At 50.8% G+C, this 22,829-nt stretch overlaps 1 protein-coding gene across 4 annotated transcripts in view; it reads right to left on the reverse strand.

The window, feature by feature from the left end:
• Positions 1-8,854: 8,854 nt before the first annotated feature.
• Positions 8,855-22,829, reverse strand: part of Akap1 (A-kinase anchoring protein 1) — a 31,704-nt gene continuing 17,729 nt past the window's right edge. For all 4 annotated transcript variants that reach the window (XM_051158263.1, XM_051158264.1, XM_051158266.1 and 1 more), the window contains 10 exons: positions 20,707-22,297; positions 17,871-18,004; positions 16,293-16,419; positions 15,671-15,798; positions 13,757-13,934; positions 11,929-12,079; positions 11,475-11,542; positions 10,039-10,112; positions 9,661-9,723; positions 8,855-9,155 (listed from right to left, as the gene is read on the reverse strand). In XM_051158263.1, coding sequence (XP_051014220.1) covers positions 9,081-9,155; positions 9,661-9,723; positions 10,039-10,112; positions 11,475-11,542; positions 11,929-12,079; positions 13,757-13,934; positions 15,671-15,798; positions 16,293-16,419; positions 17,871-18,004; positions 20,707-22,270 — 2,562 coding nt within the window. In that variant the 5' untranslated portion in view covers positions 22,271-22,297 and the 3' untranslated portion in view covers positions 8,855-9,080. The remainder of the gene's footprint in view (positions 9,156-9,660; positions 9,724-10,038; positions 10,113-11,474; positions 11,543-11,928; positions 12,080-13,756; positions 13,935-15,670; positions 15,799-16,292; positions 16,420-17,870; positions 18,005-20,706; positions 22,298-22,829) is intronic.

The raw sequence follows: 22,829 nt of genomic DNA on the forward strand, positions 1-22,829 counted from the left end.
GCCGCGCTCATTTTTAAAGAGCTAACTTCCATTTTGTTTCTGACATCAAAAATAAATCAAACTAAAAACTGTATACATCATAGCTGGGAAAAAATTATTTGCATGATATGTCACCCCTTTGAAGCCTCAGTAGCGACCTGCAAGAGGAGCTTTCCTCAGAGTCAAAAAAAAAAAAAATTTTTTTTAAAAAATTCATTCTTCACTGGCCTTCCCTGAGGGTACAGATGGGATCGAAAAGACAAAAATAAGGTTTTAATTCACTAGTGATTTTTCCCACCCCATCTCAAGCTTCTTTTTGATTCTGAGCATCCATTTTCCTGTGCCGTCTTGGGAGGGTTGCAAGATTTCAATCCATTAACACAGTAGTAGGCTGGTGAAATTTCAGAACAGGCTGAGATGAACAGCCACAATGAGGCCACAAGCTGCCCTGGGGCTCCCGGGAGAACTCGGCCTGCGTTTCAGCTCCTAGCCCACGATCTGTCTCCCTAAAGGAGGGGCAGAGCTCCCTTTAGAGCGCCTTCCTTTCTTTCCACTACTCCTGACCCCACGTAGATCCACCCAATTGGGAGAAACACAGCCTTACCGCCCAGTCTATATTAGCTTCCTGGTTTTGGGCAGCTCCTTGGCGTTGGTCACACCTTCACGGATGACCTTCTTACATACTCCCTGTGCCCTTCCTCACATTCCCCCCTCCCTGAGTCTGCTCCTCACGTCTCCCTAGCAAGCACTCTTGGCTTCCCAAGCTACCCGGGAGAAGGTTGACTATAGCACAGCGACGCTCAAACTTTAATCTGCATCTAAAAGCACCTGGACTGAGTGCCACACGGTTCTCGTTCAGTAAGTCTGGGGTACGAGCTGGAAGTTTGCATTCTTAATAAGTCTAATAATGAGACAGTGCTTGGAGACCCTCTGTTCTCAGACAGTGATGAGGCCAAAGGAAGGGATACCTACAGTAGCCTGTGCTGTGGTGCCATCTAGTGTCTAGAGATTGCAACAGCCGCACTCTGTCCTGTGTGGAGCCTAAGATTCACTCCACTCCTTCAAAAACACATCCTCTACTTTTTTTTACTGTTTAAATGATCTCATTCCTCCCTCCAAACTACCACAGGAGAGTACGGCCATCACAAAGTATGTCCTGCCAAATCTGGGTAAAATGAAACAAGAAGCTGGCTGTTTGGAGTATAGAAACTAAACGGTGCCTAAACTAAATCCTAATTTTTGACAGCTGACCTCCAGGTACATCTGACTGTAAGGCACACCGCCACCCAGGCAGCACAATAATTATCTCTAGCCCCAAACCATCTTACCACAGGAACCAAGGATTCCGTGTTGTCTCAACCCAGAGGGAAACACAGCTGCTTCAGAAAAAACGCTGGCCTTGGGTGGGCACCTCTGTTGATAGAGAACATGTCAGGGCATGCTCGGAGCCCTGGCTTCACTCTCCAGCACCACCTAAATTGGGAATAGTGGACACCTGCAACCCCAGCCCTGGTGGTTGGGAGGTGGAGGTGGGAGGGTTAGAAGTTTCAAGGTCATCCATCTATATAGGGACTTTGAAACTCAAAGTCAAAGGACAAAAGATGACAGAAAAAGAAAAGGACAGGGTCACAAGGTCAAGGCCTACCTCGGCTACCTCCACTATGAAGTGAGTTCGAGGCCAGCTTAAATAACTGTCTTAAATAAAAATGTAAAAAGACACCTAGTGATGTAACCCAGTGAGAGAACACCATGCGTGAAAACCTGTGTTCACTCCCTACTACTGAGGGAAAAAAAAAAAAACTGTAGGTCTCAAATTTCTGCTTCAGTGGGCCTGTGCTGGAGCCCAGGCACTTGCAGGCGCTATAAGCTAAAGTGAAGCAAATGACTTGAGCCTCTGTAATGAGACACTGCCTGAAGGACCATGACCTCTTATATAGATGGTCCTCCACCTAGCACCGCATAGCAGAAAAAGTCTGAGATGCACACATGACTGTGTTAGGCACCCCTTAAACAACAAGGGGTGAGGGCGGGGCTAGAGAGGCACCACGGTGGTTAAGAGCACCACTGGCTGTTCCTGGAAGGGTTTGAGTTCTCAGCACCCACATGGCAGCTCACAACCATCTGTAAATCCAGTTCCAGGGGGATCTGATACCCTCGTTTGACTTCTCCAGGCTCCAGGCAGGCATGTGATACATGGACATACTTTCAGGTAAAACATCCATATAAATAAATGATATTTTTAAGTCAAACAGGAATCCAGGGATGTGGTTCAGTTGGTCGAATGCTTGCCTACCCAGGATGAAGGTCTAAGTTTGATCCCTGGCACTGCATAGCAGGGCATGGTGGTGCATGCATGCGTTACTGTGCTCTCAGCACTTGTGAAGATGAGAAGGCCAGAAGTTCAAGGTCACCCTCGGCTAACAGGGAAAGCAAGGAAGGCCAGCTCAGGCTACATGAGATCTTGTCTTGAAAACCAAATAAATAAAACATGTATACTTTACCCACTACGTCTAAGACATTATTTCACAATCACGCTTCATCTAATAAAATCTACTTTACATTTGTCACACTGCCAGCAGCTACCACAGCACTGAAAACAGTTAAGTAGGGGATGGAGGGATGGCTCAGTGGTTAAGAGCACTGCCTGCTCTTGCGAAGGACCCGGGTTCAATTCCCAGCACCCACACAGCAGCTCACAACTGTCTGTAATTCCAGTTCCAAGGGGTCTGACACCTTCACACTAATGCACATGAAAAATGAAAAATAAATAAATTATTTTTTAAAAATTAAAAAGTTAAGTAGCATAGGGGAGTTCACACATGATGGCCTAAAACCAGGTTGAGTAACATGAGCCAAAGGGCGGGTCAACAAACTGCAGCCTGTCCCCAGTGCGATACATACAAACAACGACACCGACCACACAGCAACTCACACACTGTCCTGCGTGAACACAAGCCAGATGGAACTAAATAAGATTGACTGGACAGGGCACAAGGGAGCTCCAGGACCCAAAAACATCCTGCCCTTGCCTTTTGAAGGCCACTTTGGGTATGCGCGTATGTGAGGGGGCATTGCATTCTACACTCCAGACTCCCAAGCATTTGCTCTGTTCTAAAGTGGGCTTGCATACGAGTGCTGTGTTCTCAGAGGCCAGAGACACCAGAGCCCCTGGATCTGGAGTTAGGGATGGTTACGAGCCTCCTGGTGTGGGCCCCAGGAACTCAACTCAGGACCTCTCTTGAGTGCAGGACGTGATCTTAATCATTGAGCCATCTCTTTAACTCCCACCTGGCCTTTTTATGTGGGTTCTGAGGAGAAGATCCTCAGGCTTGCCCCCAAGTAATAATATTTTTAAAATATGTATTTTTATGATTTGTCTGTATGTATACGTGCGTGTGTGTCCCCACAGAGGCCAGAAGAGAGCATCAGGCCTCCCGTGCCTGGAAGCTCACTGGCCAGTATAGGTGCTGAGAACCTGTCGTCTAAAAGAGCGGCAAGCGGTCTTAACTGCTGAACAATGTCTCCAGCCCCCAAAAGGCAGTAATTCTAATCCTCTTTCAGTGAGTAGCTTCTTCTCAAACCAGTTAAATCTGGCTATCTGAGAGTGGGCCTCAAACCTTGGTAGGTTTCATAGTGTTTAATATGCAGCCAGCACGCATTGCGCCCCTGGGGAAGTACTCAACCTTTGATGAGCGAAGGAATGGACTCCCAAGTCACTCAAATGAAAATAAAGACCCAGGTGCAGCGGCTTGCCCTTGTGTGGGGAATTTTGGCATCCAAGCACCCACAGAGAGCAGAGCCTGGGCCCCAGAGGACACAGGTTAAAGGCCAGGCTCAGGTGATGGTGAGCCTAGTCCCTACCTCACCAGAAGTTACAGGACCCCACCAGAAGGTGAAGAAAGGGCCCCACTCAAGCTAGCACCATCTGCCATAGAATCATTGGCACACTTCCTCAGAGATGCTTCCCGAAGGCTCTGGGTTTGTCTCGGCTTTGTAGCCCCTAGCAGGCTTGGCGTACATACCCAGGCACTTGGTGGAGAAACCCATAGGAGCAGTCTGAATGCCTTCCCTGTCATCGTGCCAGGGAGACCAGAGAAAGACAAGAACTCCATCCCAGCTCAGGGAGGAGAAATTAGCCTTCCTTGCCCAGAGCACCAGGGTCTCTCTGAAGCCGGCTGTCTCCACCAGATGTCAGCTGGGCCTACTCTCAACAGCCAAGATCTCAGAATCCTTCTCTTTGTACGGATACAAGTCAACCAACCTCCTTAAGAGGAAAGCTTCAGTTGGCTCTTGTTTGCCGAACAGATTAGTCCCCCAAATAGACCCTGGAAAGGCTTCCAAAATCCACCTGCACTTACTTAAGATGTATAGCTAGCCACTTATGCTGTGCACATTCACAGGCACAGGTGCACTAATGTCACAGCACATGTATGGAGGTTAGGACAACGGCAAGTGATGGCTGGTCATCGTCTACCCTGAGACAGGTTTGCACACAGCTACACCAGGCTAGCTGCCCTAAGAGCTTCCTGGGGCTTCTCTGGGTCTCATCCTGTCATGGGCACACTAGGAACACAGATGCACACTAGAGCATCCAGCCTTATGTGGGATCTGGGGTCCTCACACTGGCATTTTCCCACCACCTCCTTTTATTTATTTTTAAAGTGAGGAACAGAGAGCAGGGAACTTGCACCAAGTCAAGAATATAGCACATGAGCCGGGCGGTGGTGGCGCACACCTTTAATCCCAGCATTTGGGAGGCAGACATAGGTGGATCGCTGTGAGTTTGAGGCCAGCCTGGTCTACAAAGGGAGTCCAGGACAGCCAGGGCTACACAGAGAAACCCTGTCTCAAAAAACCAAAAAAAAAAAAAAAAAAGAATATAGCACATATGTGGTCCTGAGGCCAGAGTTCTGTCTTCAAAGATTGAGGCTGGATGTTTGATTTAGAAGGGTGCCCATAGGCTCATAGATTTGAACGCTTGGTCATTAGGGAGTGGCACTATTTGACAGGGATTAGGAGGCGTGGCCTTATTGGAAGAATTGTGTTACTGAGGAGGGCTCTGTGGTTTCAACTACCCAATCTAGGCCCCAGTGGCACTGTCTGTCTCTTCCTGCCGAACTCAACTCAACCTCTCCAGCACCACATCTGCTTGTGTGCCATGACAATGATGGACTAAACCTTTAAAATGGTCCCCCGCCCCCTTCTTTTTCTTTTTTGGCCTTCTGGAACAGGGTTTCTCTATGTGTAGCCATGGCTGTCCTGGAACTCACTTTGTAGACCAGACTGGCCTCTAACTCAGAGATGCACCTGCCTCTGTCTCTTGGGTGCTGGGATTAAAGCTGTGCACCACCACCTCCCAGGTAAATGTTTTCCTTTATAAGAGTCGCCTAGCCGGGTGTGGTGGGGTGTGGTGGCACACACTTTTAATCCTAGCATTCAGGAGGCAAAGGCTGGTGGATCCCTATGAGTTCAAGGCCAGCCTGATCTACAAAGTGAGTCCAGGACAGCCAAGGCTACATAGAGGGAACCCTATCTTGAAAAACTAAAGAGTTGCCTTGGTCATGGTATCTCTTCACAGCAATAAAACACTGGCTATGAGAGGTGCCTAAACCAACAGCAGCAAGCAGGCTGAGCTAGAGATCACAGATGGTACACAAACCTCATCCTGTTGGCCCCTCACCCCTACCTCCTTTACTCTGAAACATGGTTGACACTGGGCAGAGGGGGAAGGAAAGCATGACAGAACCCACCCCATCCCACCCCCGGCCCCCACCTCATAGTCAGCCAGTATCCCTATGTGCAACTGTGAAGGTCACTTTTGTGTATGTGTGTGTGTGTGTGTGTGTGTGTAGAAGGCAGGATTCTTGGCAAGGGACACCCAGTTAAGCAGAGATGCACAGCCAAACAATGCTGTCAGGCAAAGAAGACACACACATTCTCCCATGTCCTGGGTTCGCATGTCCTAACAGCAAAACATTCAGACATAGTCCAAATGGAGTCCAAATGAAAACCTCAGGGGCAGCTGTGTAAGGTGCAGGTGTGCAGTGAAGACGGCAAACAGCTGGATCAAAATATATTTTATAATGTTCACTGGTTTAATGTCACAATTCAGAGGCTCGAGGCCAAGGCAGTGGCACACGTCTCTAACTCCAGCATCCTAGGACATAGGATTGAAAAGTCTGAGGCCAGCTTGGCCTATACGGCAAGAACACACACACACACACTTTTACAAACATGTCTCTCAAGCGCGCTTTCAAAACTACTACATGTAATGGTCACACATGTGCTGTGACATGAATATGGAGGTCGGAGGACAACTTTTGGAAGCTGGTTTTCTACTTCCACCCTGAGTTTTAAACTGGGAGTTGAACTCAGGTCATCAGGCTTGCACAGCAAATGCCTTCTCCTGGTGCTGAGATGCCATCTCCTGACCCGTCTTGGTTTTGACAGTCACCATACAGGCCAACGCTGGCCTCAGTCCTCCTGCCTCTGCCTCCAGAATGCTGCTTCTGTGGTGATGGCTGGTCCATCGATAGTGTTTCGAGTACCACTAAGGCTGCTGCTACTGAGACTGGTCCAGTCTTGCTGCCCAAGATAGGAGCCACAAGCCAGTTGCTGCAACAGAGCCCAGAAACGTGGACAGTTCGAGCAAAAAGGCTGCTGATTGGAAGTCCACACCAGATCCTGAACTCTGCGGAGCTCCTCACTAATGTTTGTGCCTGTTATATGCTGAAGTGAACATTAAAATTCCTTGACTTTATCATAGCTCTCAGAATATTGTCACACTGGTGAATCAGGTTGTATTTCTATTATATTTCACCCAACTAGAAAGAGACCCAGATTCTCTCGTCTACCCATGACATTGTCAAGGGAGATTAATTTCTCCTTCTACGTCATCACACATTAAAAACATTCATTCACCCTTTGGCTCGGATGTTACAAATTTCTCCAGGCTTAATTCATGTTTAACTTAAATTTTTTTAGTCTATTTTAAAGATTTATTTATTATTAGGTATACAGTGCTCTGCCTGCATGTACACCTGCAGGCCAGAAGAGGGCATTAAATCACATTACAGATGGTTGTGAGCCACCATGTGGTTGCTGGGAATTGAACTCAGGACATCTGGAAAAGCATCAGTGTCCTTAACCTCTGAGCCATCTCTCCAGCCCCAACTTAAATCTTAAGACAGAAACAAAACCGCCTATTGCTCCTGTATTCTCCTCTGCTTCCTGTGATTTAAACTATCCCCTTGTGCAACCAAGGTGAGGAGGGTTCCATGTTGCTTAGCCTGAGGAATGGCTGGCTTTGTTACTTGGTTCTGCACTGCTTTCTAAGTAGCTCACTATGATGGGTTCCTGCCTCATGGCCTGCACACTCTGCATCACCACAGCGAGGCACAGGTCACTGTGGGAAGTACTCTACACCTGTGGCACCTCATCTTGTTTTACCTTAAGCTACAAGTAATGTCAGCTCTCAAGAGCTGGGTGCTGTGTTGATCCTGTGTAACAAGGCTGTACTTGTAGCACTAACCCCAGAACCCAGGCTCAATGACCAGCCACTCCTCCTGAGTCTCTTGGGGGTTCTGAGGACACTAACACCTGCAGCAAGCTGGAAGAAATCTGTACTGCTGCAACCCAGCCCTTCATCCCCACAAGCTTCTGGTTCATGCTAAGATGCTTCCGGGTGACCACTAGCAGCAGGAGTCTTGGAGGAACCCCCCCTCCCTGAAGAGTGGGTGCTTTGAAGAGTACACATCCTTCCTGACTGGCCCACCAACTCCCACGCACGTCCCATGGAACCACCCTCCAACGACGACACCTTACTATCTGAAAGACCAAGAATCTACCCCTCCACATATCAGGACCACAGAGGCCTGCACCTCTCTCCCCCACCTTCTTGTATCTTCTCCCTGTGCTCTCTGAATGCAGAGGCCTGGGGAAGCTGGGCTGCCACCTGGTGGGGTAAGAGGAAGAACTGGCCAAAATGTCTTCCATGGGGGGGGGGGGACGGACAAGGGATCTTCTCTTTTATCATGGTCCTTGGAGAGCCACAGATAGACCCCTCCTAGGGACCACACCTCTCACAACCACCTCCTCAGTCCCCAGCCACAAATCTTTGCCACTTAAGAAAAATGGACTCCAAGTTATAGTTTATACAATTCAAGATTTATGTAAGTCCAAGATACTTAAGTTATTCTTAAATTGCACAATGCTAAAGACAGTCTATAAAAGAGTCAAACACGCCACTGCAAGGTAATTCAATGAGTTTTTTTTTTTTTTAAATTAATGTGTACAGGAAAAAAAAAAATATCCAAATGACAATCTCCCCTACAGCTTCCTGTGCAGGGGAAGCAGTGGGACCCCGGCGGCGGCGGCAGCAGCAGCAGCAGCAGGGGTGCGGCCCCACTCCATGGGATGGACTTCTGTTTCCAGGTGAAAAATGTGGAAGAGTTTTGAGTTCCCTTTGTTCTCCAGTGTGTCTTTTACAAAATATTACATTTTTAAACATATATTTACATAGTTTGCACAAATAGAAAATGGTTACAAATTACAACCAGGCTTGGCAAGAGAATAGCTTCCCCTCTCCCCGCTCACTGGGGTCAGGTGTGACAATTGCTCCTTATTTACATCCATGTTTAAAAAAGTCTGAGCTCCTAGAGACCTGGAGGAAGTATATAAAAACCGGCTAAACACCATCAATTCATCCATGTGAGCTTTACGGTCCCTAAATATAGACTGAAATTGACCCTCTCAGCCAGCCCCACACCCGCCCTGGCCTGCCTGCTGCAGGGTGTGGGGTTTTGGTGGGGAGAGCGGAAGGAATGGAACAGGACAGCCTGGTTAGACCTCCCGGGAGCCAGCCTCCAGCCCGGCTACACCAGCTGGCTGCTGAAACGCCGTCCTAAGGTTCTGAATGGAACACGTAGCTCCACCTCGAAGCTCCTCCTCGGAGAGGAATCGCCTTCCGCACAGGACTACAGAATGGGGGAAAGAAGACTCGAGAGAACAACGTTTGTTACTCTGTTGTTAAATCTCTGTCCTGAGTGCCAAGCCAAACCTCAACAGTGCAAAAAAGACTGAAACAGCTCAGGGGGCCGAGGTCAAAGGCTGGCATAGTAGCTGTCCACCCACTGTGCAAGGCCTCGCTCCACCAGCGACCGGTTTATCAACACCACCTGGAAAACAGAGTTTTCTTGAGAGTTCTGCATGGCACCTTTGGGCTGGGTCTGAGTCAGTGAGGGTCCTCCTAGCCAAGTCTCCAGTCATCAGTCAGGGAGCAGGTACAGACCCAGAGCACAACTACAACAGGGTTCTACTCAGGTGTTGGCCGTGCCAAAGGGTCAACTTCTAATATTCTGAAGAAACCCTAGCCTTGACAATACAGACAGGAGCAATGGACAGAGGTCCTGGCAGGGCAGAGGAGGGTCTCCCGTGCTGGGCACTCAGGGCACTTTGGGTTGCGAGAGGCTGTCCCAGAAGTAATATACTCAACAGCACCAGCTTCATGGCACTACAAGACGCTTCTAGCACACGACACTACCGTCACCATTCCCAACCATGGCATCCAGTGTCCTCTGAGTGGCACCAGCCCACAGTCGTGTCATCTAACAATTACCAGAACTAGCACCCAGTCAGCCCACCGCTGCCGACAGCAACTTGGGTAAAAAGGGGCAGACTTACTTCATCACCAGCCACACTCCACAGCTGAATCAAAGGAAGGCCAGTTGCACTGTAGCTTGTCACCTGGAGAGACAGGGGCACAGAAAACACCTTAGGCTGGGCACACTTAAAACTTGAGGCAAGTTTTATTATGTAACCTAGACAGGCCTCAAACTCAGAATCCTCCTGCTGTAGCCTACAGAGTGCTAGGGTTATAGGAGTGTGCCAGGCCTGGCTTATGTACTCCTTCAAGGTTGCTGGTCACTCTAGGGTCATGACCATAGGACACAGGAATTTAAATGTCAGGCCTCAAGAAGCCTAGACACTTAGCTGCACTAGGCAGGAACCTCCACTGACAGTCTCTGGCTGGCTGGCCGGCTTCCCGCCCCAACCACACACCTGGGCCAGCAGTGCTGTGTTGCCTGTCATCTCACTCATGGCTGCGTCCGCCTCAGGTGAAAAGTGGTCATCATCTGTAAGAGAGGAAAGAGAAGGCGGTTTCAGATGCTGGCTGGGGCAAAGCAGTCTTGTCACCTGCAGGCCGCTGCAGGCGCTGCAGACTTCAGGACTGCGCCTAGGACAGCCATCTTGCCAGCAGAGCCTATGCCTCTGGTACTCAAGTGGTTGAACAGAGAGAAGCCCTGGATACATGCATCTCCTGAGCCTCAGGGCAGACAGAAAGGCTGCTAATGATGCAGGCAGGCCTCACCCCCAGCTATCTGAGGGCCAGCTGTGATGAATAAGTGTGTGCACTTCCACCAAACCAGCAATGCCCCAGAAGACAGAAGGGCACGCCCACTTAACAGACAAAGGCTTATCCCCAAAGGCCAATCAGCTCCCACCATGTTGCAGGTGGCATTCTGACCCAAGCAGTTGGCCCAGTATGGGCAGTTTCCCTCTAAGAGGCAGGACTCTGAGGCGTCTTCTACTGGGACGGTTTACAAAAGTAATGTATAAGAACATGCCCAAGGCAGGAAGTGGTGGGGTGGGAGGCAAGAGCTTGGACGGTGTGGCGGGCGAGCTTTGCGACAAAGCAGGGCCTGTCTCCCTGGGCCTGGCCAGATTGCTTAGATGAACAGACAAAGCTAGGACGAAGGGAAGGGAAATGAAACAGAGACCAGTGCTCTCACAGCACTTCAGCTAAACTGTAATGTTTCTGCTTCCCTTTCTTTTTTTCCTTCTTTCCTTTTTTTTTTTTTTTTTTTAAGGACAGAGTCTTGCTGTGTACTTAGCTCAAGCTGGCCTCAAACTCATGGTAATCCTCCTGCTCTGGCCTCCTGAGTATCAGGATTGCAAGTGTAGAGCAGCATGCCTCGTATACTGTAGCATGTCTAGTGTGCCTAAACTACTCTGGATGGGAGAAGGTGACAGGTTAAGCAGACTTTGCTACCTACAGCCATAAAAAGCTGGACCTGACTGCTTTCTACATTAGTACACATGGAACTCTCACAGCTACCTGAAAATCAAGTGCTGTGTCATCACACCAAAGGGCACTAAGGCTACGGAACATCTGCACCCCAGCTCTAGCCATACTTCTGGTCTCAGACACACAGGTCAGCACAGTCCCCACATGCCTCAGCAGTGTGCTGACCAAGCCTGCCCTCTCTGGACCACATTGTGAAGTTCCTCACTGGAGCCCCTCAAGCTAGCAGCTGGGTAAAGTGTAAAGCAGCAGGCCCTGGATGAGGGGCCACAGCAGCGTTGGCATTGCCGGGGGCCTTGCTAGAAATCCAAGGTCCTGGGCCTTGGGCCCGATCTACTCAAGCAGAAGCTAACAGAGGCACCAACCATGTTTATACAGGCTGTAGGTGGAAGGAAGGAAGCCCTGCCGTTACCTGACAGAGGAACCACGCTGTCCAGGAGGACTTCTGCTCCTTGGAATGGCAGGGTCACAAAGTCAGACCTAGAAAGGTAAGAAAGGATTGAGTTTAACATGTGTCTGAATTTACCTTCCACTGGAAACAGTGACAGCTACAGCCCAGGATGACGTGCACACCTGAATGCGAGCGGGCTACTGCTACAAGCCTGATGGCTCAGAGGGACATCCTTCACCAAACTCACATGTGTCCCTCTCATTTTTCATGCCTGACACTTGGGGCTTCTCCCACGGAGCAGCCTTCTAGTTCTGTGCAGCTGAGGCAGGCCATCATGTTTGTTTATGCCTGACTGTTGACACAAGGTTGGCAGCAGGAAGAAAGACTCCAGCCCCATCTGTAGCTGGGAGGAACGGAGCCATGCACCCCATGCCATGCAGGGGTGACTTGTGACTGGCCAAGGAGTCCCACTCACCTAATTTGCCGGAGCACGTCGACTTTCACCCTCTTATATCCACCATAGTCCACGTAGCGAATCTCCACCTCATTGGTCTCCTCATAGGAGGCCACTACTTGGGCTCGCCACCAGGCCCCGTCCGCACCAGGGGCAGCGCAGATAACCGTTACTGCAGGGTGGGAGGACAAGTGTGTGGAATACGCGTGGCCTAGGACAGGGCTGAGGGCTACCCTGGTCATTGCTCCCCACCTTCCCACATTGTCAAGGGAAGGGACAGAGACAACATGAATGTATCCTCCACAAAAACTCCCACAGCCCAAGACAAGCAAAGCAAAATCCAGAACACAGGAAATCCAGCTTAGCGTATCCTCAAAACCACCCAACCCTGAAGGGCCTTTGGTCTAGATCTATGACTCTGAAATTTATTGCAGCCTAAAACTAGCACAACAAGAAACTTGGTGGACAGGGATGAGGGCCTGCCTTTGGTGTGTATGTGCACAGGTGTGGAGGTCAAATACAACTTAACTGTCATTCTTCAGATGCTATGCCTTTATTTTTTAAATGTTGGCTGGCCAGTGAACCCAAAGATTCTGTCTATCTCTCCCCAGTGCTGGGATCACCAGCATATACCAGGACATACAGTTTTTTTTTTTTCTTAAATAGAGGAAATCAAATTCACATCTTGACTGAGTTACCTCCCAGCCCCTGTGCCCTAGGAAAAGTCCCTGAGAGAATCAAGAACTACCAAGCATGGCCGGGCTCAGTGGTCCAGTACCTAAGGTCTGGTCTACTATACCCCACAACTCCAACGGAGAGCCTGACCAGAGGGCATCCTAGGTCTATAGCTCACACCATCTGCCTCTGCTTTGGGAAGTACACAGTGGTCCAGGCAGCCACCAAGCTGGGCAGCCATAGGGGTGAGGGTCACAGCAGCTGACTACACTTGGTCGTGATCCAGACATCGAAGCTACAATGCAGCTACCCTTAAACTCCTGTTCTATCTTTACTTCTGGCTAGAGGGTTAGAGAATCTGATCTTCCAAAAGTGGCATAGTGGGGGGGGGGGGCAGGGGGAGGGAGGGGGTCGGGGGCACAGATAACCTCAAAATTTCCCCCATGCCTCAAAGCCCATGAGGAGCCTGGGAGGAGTGTTTTGACATTTAGTCCCCCTCCCCACTGATAAAAGCAACAAAGGTACTGATAACATCCCAGCCCTGCTCAAGTGTTGCCTGAGAAAGTCCCTTCATTTCAGGAATGGTTTCCTCACGTGTCATGTGGCAACAACCCAGCCCACTGCACAAATGCTAAGTATATACCTGAAGTGCCCTACATGGAGAGCATAGCCACTCCACTTCCTGGTGGGCAAGCCTGGGTACCACTTGGAAGACACAAAGCTCAGGCTAGAGAGGTGGCTCACTGGTTAGGAGCACACGGACCTGGGTTTGATGATAGTACCCATATGGTGGTACTACAGTTCGGGGCCACCTGAAACCTCTTCTGCCCTCCACAGGCATGGGCATCAATAACATAAAATGAATAAATATAATCTTACAAAATATTTTTTAAAAAAGACATAAAGTGTCAGGGCTATGATCTGAGTCCATCAAAACACCACTCCACTCCTACTGCCTGGTCAGTCAGCGAAACACAAGCTAACATCAGCCAGTCAGAAAGCTCAACTCAGCATAACTCCACGGCAATGCAAGAACTGAGGGATGCTGTCCACGAGGGAGTCCCGATCAGTCTTTCCTGGTCCACACCAAGGGCAGAAGGGGCAACACACCTTGCTACAGGTCTCTGCCTAACTAGAAGCCAGGGCTCTCCCTGACTCGCAAGGTGGCACTTACTTTCCACCGGGGTGGGCAAGGTAGGGATTCCAGGCTGAGAGTAACAGAGGTACATCTGCTGGTCCAGGCTGCGCAGCGCATGGAAGGTGGGGTGTGTGTGTTGCTGTACAAACAGGTGCCCAGCGTTGACCTGGTTGACCACGATGACTTCCACAGTGATACCGTCAGGCAGCATGAGCTGGAGGCGGGGAGAGGCAGCCAACACTCTATCAGTTCTTCCCTTGTTTGAGATACATCCCGAGGCCCCAGGGCAAGTCCGTAAACTGGCACAGCTATCAATAACATGGCGCCACAGAGCAGAGGGCTGTTGGTGGTTGTCTTGTAATACCAAGACCTGCCATTAGAGGGACCCTCACCTCAGGGTCAGACACGGGCACCTCTACTCCAAGGCAGTCAGAGGCCAATTGCTGAATCCTCAACCCATGCTGGGCAGGGGTCCATCCCCTGGAGCATGCCCTCCCTTCCTCCCACTTCTAAATGAGTGAGCAGTTTGCTTAGAACAACAGGCCTGGGAATACCTGGTGGGCAGCCTCAGGCCCCTTTGGACCTGCAGCTGACTCCAGAGCTCACCGGCTGGAGGAATTTCCCTGTCTCAAAACAAGCAGCAGCTTCAAGCCAGGCCCTCTGTTAAAGTCTGACAGAGCGGGTGTCCTAGTTACTCCTCTGCTGCCTTCTACTCGGCCCTTAGATCACCCCACCCCCAATATCTTTGCTTTGGGCAAGGGTCTGTAGGTATGCTCAGCTGCTAAGGCCCTATGCAAAAAGTCCTAACAGGGGTCTTTAAAAGGTGGGCAGTAGAGGCGCACACCTTTAAATCCAGCACTCGGGAGGCAGAGACAGGCACATCTCTCTGAGTTCAAGGCCAGCCTGATCTACAAAGTAAGTCCAGGCAGCCAAGGCTACACAGAGAAACCCTATCACCACTTTTCCTGATTCTATGCTATAGGCAGCAAAGCAAGGTTCTGCACACAGGATTTGGATTGCACCATCAAGCCTGGCGGTCCAAGAAGAACGTCCCTTGACTTCTATGGGACCTCCAGGGCCTGCTGACTTCAAAGCACCTGGAGTCTCCTCCCTGGCCCCACTGAACAAGCAGAATGCAAGGGAAGAAAACTACCCCCACTAGCTATTCCATTATTTACAAAGAGAGGCTCAGAAGTAAAGCATAGAGCAGGGCCCAGCCCATTCCCTAATGCCCACAGAAAGGAACACCTCCCGCCCTACCCTCCCATAGCACAAGTGTCTCTGGTGGGGGAATATAAAGCTGAAACACGGCCCATCCTAAACAAAACCCAAAGGGGCAATTTTCCTGAAGCAGCTTGCTCAGCCTATCTGTGAAATGCAGTAAACAGTCTGTAGCCCACAGAACTGCGTGTCTACTCCCAGTGAAGGCAAGCGGCCTGATGAGGCCAGAGGCATGCCTCTCATTGCTCTTGGAGACATTACCTTCCCTTCTGCTAACCTCTTGGGCTTCCAGGCTAGTGACTCTGCACTTACCAACTACAACCTAGGCAGCTCCTGGGGAGAGGGAAGAGGAGGGAATCCTTCACCAGGGCTGCTATTCAGACCAGCTGACTAGAAAGAACATAGTAGTCCACCTAAGTCTCACTCAAATCCTTCTTGGCAGATCCTACCCAGGCCTCTGGCACTGGGAAGTGACTCTAGGTACAGCCCCAGCTTTTTAGAAGCCCCACACCCAGCCAACTGGCTCATTCCTCCATAGTCAAAAGCGTAGGGAGAAAAAAAGCATGCCTTGGTAGGTGGCAGGAGAGTGTGGGGTCAAAAGGCCTTGGCTTCTAGGGAACACTCTATCCTATCTTCAGAGGCAGAGAGCACACACAGGAGGCTCATGGGCCTGTGTGGGATAAGTTTAGGGGAAGGGACAAGAACTGAGACCCTGGAGGGCATGCTCACCCAAGACGTCATCGGCAGGGAAGGCAACGCCAGGGAAGGCAGTGGTGGCGCGTAGATGTTGGTGAGGTTCAGTTCCTTAAACTTCTTCCCAATCAAGTTCAGAGCTTTGTCTACATGGTGCTGAGAGCCTAAGGGCAAGGGACAGGACACACGGCCTCTGTGGGTACAAGAAAAGAGGCAGCAAACAAGACCCACCCACACGCCACCCCACAGGATTCTAATGTGAGAGGGTTTCCCAAGGGCCAAACACTTGGCTTCGCTTTAAGTCCACTCCCCTTTGGCACCTTTGCCATTCTGACCCAGGCTTTGAACAGAAAAAGAGACTGGCAGATGAGAAAGACAAAATGGACTCGACCAGAAGGTACCTGTGCTCTGTGAGGAAAATGTGGGTGACAGACACTGTGACCCAGGACCCTGGCTCTGTCCACTTAGCCCTCATCCTTATCCTGGCCAAACAGAGATGGCCAGTTTCCTGCAAGCACCTGGACCCAGCGTGCCCTCTACCTAGACACCTACTGTTTCTGCTCAGAGGCTAACATTCCAAATGGACAGTGGCAACCTGGATGCTACTGTTTTAGATTTCAGGCATGGGAGCCAGGCACGGGGCAGCACCAGCACTAACCTTCTATGTGGCAGATCTGGATGTTCTGTGTATAAGGCAGGGTGGAGATGTAGATCTTGGCACCGGATGTCTGCTTCAGAAAACTCACGTACCTGCCCTGCTTGCCAATCAGGCGACCAACTAAATGCTTCCAGGGAAAGAAAGAGGGGTGAGGGCAACAGGAAATCAAGTCCTCACCTCCCAAAGACCCAGGCTTGTTTTGTGTAAAGTCAAGCTCACACTATTGGTATCAGCAATTATTTTTCAGAACTCTTCTAAGCACTTACGTTCACTCATAGTACCTACGGTCGACAAATTTATCATCTTACACAGGAAGAGAAACAAGCCAGAGCACACTCGGGAACCCACCCCAGCTGCTAAGGTAATGCAGCTGAAGGTGGCAGCATCTCATCCCAACCATGTGGCCCAGACCAAGATAGCATACATACATTCTCTCCCCTCTCTCTCCCTCCTCCCTCCCTCCCTCCCTCCCTCCCTCCCTCCCTCTCCCTCTCTCTCTCTCTCTCTCTCTCTCTCTCTCTCTCTCTCTCTCTCTCTCTCAATGTTCTGCTGTTAGAAGGGTTGACCTCCTCATATCCCTGCCCCTTCATGTCCACTAGGGACCACAGACAAAGGAACTGGTTGGACAATGAGCCCCACTAAGGAACAGCATGTACAAGTGCCTAGTGCACCAGAGTTTAAGGCAAACAGAAGATGCCAGAGTTCCTCAACAATTCTAAATGACCCCAGCCCTGGAGGGTGGCAAGGGACATGGTCCCCATTCACCCAAAGCCTGCCTCAGCATGCCCTCTGTGACCACTGAGGGTAGGATTGCTAACAAGGTCACTGGGGAAGGAAACTACCACAGGAGCCAGCAGCCTGGGGTCAGCACAGGAGTCTTGACCTGAAAGTTCAGACTGAGCCAGCTCTCCAACTCAGCACGGAGCCAAGTGCCCTGGGAGTAAGCAGTCTGCCAATTATTTCTGAGCCCCAGCCATAAACACTAATAAGTTGTTAAGTTCTAACAGCAAGGGGCTAGAAACCACTCAGGCACTGGGGATTGGTGAAGCAACAGACACTCATACGATGAATAATGCAGTTAAAACAATGTTTTTAAAGACTAGCATGGGAAAATTAAATTGTTAAATATTTAAAAGTATTAATTAAAACACCACAATCTTGGCTTCAACAATCACAGGGTATGAGTTTGGTGGGGGAGAGGCGAGCATGCTCAAAGCTGCTCCCAGGCAGAGCTAGAGCTGGCCTGCCTTTGTGTCTCTGTTTCTAGGCTTTCTGCTCTCTGCGGCGGCTTAAGCTCTGCTCAGTTATCTAGTACACTTCACTGTGCAGAGCAGGGTAGGGGCCTGATGCCCAGTCCTCAGGCTGATGTTTGCTAGCATTCCTAAGATCTGCGCCCCAGGCCACACAGAGGAACCTGGGGGACCAGCAAAGCATGTGAGTGAGGGAAGGACAGTGGCCAATGGTCCACCTGCAGCCTCCTAGCCTGGTCCATCTAACTCACTGCCTCCTTTAACCCTGGCATTAAGAATACTTTGAGAGCCCACAGAATCTAGCCTAAAGGAATGTCACCACCCTTACCTTAGGCACCTCGATCTCCCAGATGATGAGGTCGACCTTCTTAGGGTTGGGATCTACCTGGACATTCTGGGGGCTATCTGGTTTGGTAAGCCCACAACAGCTATCCGCTGAATCCATGCTGTTCCCGTCAGAACCTGCAGGGGAGGAAGCGGCATATATACACACACACAGACGCCAGCTTAGCCCTATCACAGCTTCCCAAATTCAAAATACTGGGAGGCCCTCTGCATGTGCATGCATATTCATCCCCCCCCCCCTCTCTCTAAGCCTGGCAGACACCATTCAGCTCACAGACTAGAAGGCTTGGTAAAACCCAATGAAAGGAGGCTTAGGGTACCCATACACCTAATTTTAGCCTGTCACTTAACAGTCCTGCTTGCTTATTTGGCAGCCGTGCCCAGCCACAGCTGCTGGGACAGACACACACGTGGTAAGCTAGAAAGAGACACACTGTATACCTGGGGAAGGGTGTATATATAGTGGGGAGGGGAGCCAACAAGATGATCCACTGATCTACACAGTTTCAGGAGCTGGCCTTGACCTTCTTGTCACAACTACCTTGGTCCCTTTCCAAATGTCCCAGCCTCTCAAAGTCTCCAAGGTCTCAGGCCTAGCTTCAGGGGAGGAGGAGGAGCCCTGGGGTAGGGGGACAAGACAGTAAGATAGCCTAATAAGGGTCCCATTCTCAGTCCTGATGAGGGCCCTGCTGTGAGGACAAAGGCAGGTGAGCCTCCTCCCTTCGCCCTTAGGCCTGGCTTGTAAAGCTCTGAATATGGGGTGGCTTGGTGAGACAGACCGAGGCTCATTATTCCAAGAGGACAGTGGGAAATGTGGCTCTGGCACCAACTCGGGCTGCTCAACTCTTTCCTGGGCCATGACAAAAGAAAGGACCATTGCAAAAAAGAAAAAGAAGAAAAGGAAAAGACCAAGTAAACACCAGGGACCGTCCAGGGTAAGCTAAGAGGTTCAGCCCTGGCTGAAATACCAACTCGATGGCCTGAAATAGATCATCCTTGAGAGCCAACTAATTAGGCTATTTTCCACCTGGTTTCCCCAAACTCAGGACATAATTCTTTCCCAAGCAATCCATGGACTGGATAAAAGACTGTGGTCCTCTGGCTCTAGGCAAGGAAGAGTCATCTCCCTCAATACTAGGCTTGAGGCATGGACCTCTTCCACCCCCACCCTCCCACCCATGCAAGAAAGCTCCGTGGCCAGCCTTCTGGAAGCAAAACAAAACTGGACTGGCCAATACCTGCATCTCAATGGCTCCCAGGAGTAACTCAGAACCATACCAGGGCTTTAGCGGGCTGCATTCATTGACTGTTTCTAGCTCCCCCGGTCTGACCCCCACCCCCATACCCCTTTAGCTTCAACCTCAAGGGGAGCACACAGAGCAGGGTTAAGGAGAAGATGGTGTTGCTAGGCAGCCACCAAGCACTCACCAGTTACTATTCCCAGGCTATGACTGATGGGCCACCCTCCCTCCCCACCCACTGACTATGGTCTCTTCTGTAGAGCTGTGCCCAGAAGCCTCAGGCATCTGTGCAGCTACTACAATCCATCCGGCACTGGCACAAGGCTGAGGGGCTCGTTCATCACAGTAACAGGCACCAGGCAAGTGGAAACACGTTATTCTTACAAATTTTTTAAAACCTTCCTTTTTGCCCATTTTAAGATGCAAATTTTTTATCTTAGCTTTTTAGAACTCCAGCATAAAATGTATGGTACAGTGTCCAGCCTCCCACAGTTACAATGGGCAGAATTTACTTGGGAGGCAGAGGCAGGTGGATCTCTCATTTTGAGGCCAGCCTGGTCTACAAAGTGTATTCAGGACAACCAGGGCTACATAGAGACACCCTGTTTCAGGGGAGGTGGGGGAGGAGAACAATGGGCAGGATTTGCTTTCTTTTAGAGGTATGTAAAATCATCATGGTCTCAATCAACGGTATTGTGGGGTGACAAAATGTGTGGTCCCCCCACGTTCTAATGACAGTAGTAAAACACCCAGAAAAATGCCCAAGTTTCCTGGATGGAACTGAATGGCTGGGGATGCTCCATGACAAACAAGCCATGAGCCACGTGGATGTCACTGGGAGATAAATCAAAGTACCCCTGGGGAGCTGCAAAGCAGGGTCACGAGCTGCTGACCTGTGAGTTAGCGGTCTGAACTGTCTACGCTGGGGTCAGCACTCGAAAAACCCAGCGCACCCTTCGTTACCAAAGTGCCCTCTTTCCTGGGGTGGAACTGCAACTGCACAGAAAAAGGACGGCTGAGGCTCTGCGAAGGAGGAGGTCACAGCAACAACCCAAGACAGCTCGAGCCTCCCACCAGTGCTCAAAGCTGCGGCTGTCCTGGGGGAACTTACCCTGTGAGGGCTTCTGGTCGAGAGCAGGTGGAGACATGGAACAAGCACGTGAGTAAAGGAAATCAGCCACTGAGAGATGCTCACCCATCCCGGGCGCTTAGGAGGGACCACTAAGGAGGCCTTGTTCTCAAAGGCCCATCAGAGGGCGTGTCCAAAGGAGAGGAGACACTAAGGCTGACTGGTGGACCCAACAGCCCTGGTCCCTTCTAAAGGTCTGGGGAGGTTCCCTGGCTAGCGAACCCATGGACAACTCTCACAGCCTTGGGGTCTCGTGGTCACCTGACTTCTCGGGTACCCACCAGCTCCCTGAGGTGCCCAACTGTGCAGGTGGCTGGATAAGGGAGTTAGAGAGATGGGCGGCATCGTTTTTGTTGCACAAGAGGAGGGAAGGGTGGCCAGCAACTTTTGCCTAGCAAATAATGGGAGCCCTCCCAAGGTCACCAAGAAAGCACCCAAGGCCCTCCTACCTCCTGAGTGATCTGCTTCTGCATCCATGGTCCATCCATCGTCGGTCCCCAAGTCTGACAACTCCTCCTTCAGCACCCCATTGCTAAAAGGCTCAGTACTGTCTGGCAGTGGCAGGGTGATAGCCTTGTCTCCGGGGCTTGAGATGGTCTCTGTGCCAGAGTCTTCAAAGCCCGAAGTACTGACAGAATCTGAGCCTTGCCCTAAGGAGGTCACTGAAAGGACACTCTGGCCGTTGTTGGACGTGCAGGTGACAAAGGTGTCATCTCCTTCCAGGTCATTTGTCCCATCCACAGACTGTCCCTGGAGGGTAACTGGTGGTGGGCATGGGGCCAGGGAGATATGGTGTGCAGAGTTCTTTGGCTTCTGGTCCTTGGTGGGGCCTGACAGAGGGCTGCTGAGACAGCTCACATAGGTCTTTGGTGGCAGGGCTTCTGCTGATGGGCTGGCAGTGGCACCTGTTATGGTGGAAGCAGGATCTGGGGGGTCTTGTCCCACGCCAGTTCCCTGACTGTCTGGGACACAGCTCTCCTCCTGCCTCTGAGGCTGAGTGGCCGAGGTTGGATGCACTTGTGCCACAGTCTTGCCCACTGTGGTGGCCCGCATCTCTTCAGTTGCTTCCAAGATCACCTGGGAGACGATCTGGAAAGCAGCCTGCTCAATCTGATCATTTTTAGGCAAGGTCTCATCTTTGTCTAGCTCTCCAGCCAGGTCTCTGTCCCAAGTATTGCTACCTCTGACCTGAGGTACCAACACCTCTTCATCCTTAACCAGCTCTGAGTGAACCGGCGCCACAAAGCTACTTGGCAACTTTCCAACATACTCTTCTTCCTTTGCAAGCTCAGCCATCTGTCGGGGAGCACTGCTCACCTTCTCTCCCTCACCTCCCCAGGCCTGGCTTGGAACCTCACTTTTCTCCACTTCTGAGACACACTCCTGGGACAGCAGGCCTTCCTCAGGTTCACTTTCCCCCAGCACAGCATCTCCAGTCCCCTCTGCCCTGCCTGTCTCTCTTGCTTTCTCTCCAGAGGCTGCACACTGGCTGAGCCTGCCCCTTCCAGGAGTTTTGCCCAGTGCAGACTCTTGCTTGCACCCTCCCACTGCTTCACAGGGGAAGGGCACGTCCTTTGGAAGGAAGGGGCATCCAAGAGGAACAGATTTGGCTTCATCCCCCATCAGGGAGAGTTCCACCTTTGAGTTGTCATCTCTGCGCAGTCCTGGCTGCGACCTTGTGTCTATGTTGCTGGGGAGGCTGCCTGAGGATTCTGATCTTCGGCGGACCTGGCGTGTCCTTGGCAAGGCTGGGGGTTCTGTAGACGGCCTGCCCACGGAGAGTTGTTCCTTCTCTGGAGGCTGTGTGACACTGGGGGGCACAGATAGGACAACAGGACAGGCCTCTTCACTGGGGAGCCGGCCCTTGATGTGAGGGCCAACCTTCAGTGTCTCCACCTCCTTTTCATTACTGCTGAGTTGGTCTTTTTTACGAGAGAAAAACCACCACCAGCCAAGGAGCGCTAGCATTCCAGGCAGCGCCAAGGGAAAGAGTGAGCGGAACTGGATTGCCATCTTGGCGGCGAGGTGAGGTAGCTATGCCTAGGGAAAGTGAGGAGAAGAAAAGAGGTGTGTGCATCATGGAAGCCAATTAAGAGAGAGTACAGTAAGCTGGGCATGGTGGTATGCCCCTGCAATCCCAATACTTGGGAAGCAGAGGCAGGCAGAATTCTGAATTCAAGGCCAGCCTGGTCTACATAGTAAGTGCCAGACCAGCCACTGGCACAGTAAGATTCTGTTCCAAAAACACAGTACAAACAAAACCAACTTGGAGTACAGGAACCGTACGTTGACATGGTACATTACATGTATACCATGTTTGTGTCTGGTTGCAGAGAGACAGTGTAAATGCCTCAGCAGTCCCCAGTTGGTCCATCAGAGGTTAGGAACACTGTTCTAGGACTACTGTTTCTCCCAAGTATGGGCTACAGATCAAAGGTGCTACTCACAGCCCAGAACATGCTAGAAGTGTGTCCCTACTGAGTCACATCTGTACTTTAACAAGATCTCCAGAAAAGCTCTATGCACACTACAGTTAGGAGGAATGCTGGGACCAGGCGATGCAGTGCAGGGC

This window comes from Acomys russatus, chromosome 16, assembly GCF_903995435.1.
Source record: "Acomys russatus chromosome 16, mAcoRus1.1, whole genome shotgun sequence".
In the NCBI taxonomy this organism is placed as follows: domain Eukaryota; kingdom Metazoa; phylum Chordata; class Mammalia; order Rodentia; family Muridae; genus Acomys; species Acomys russatus.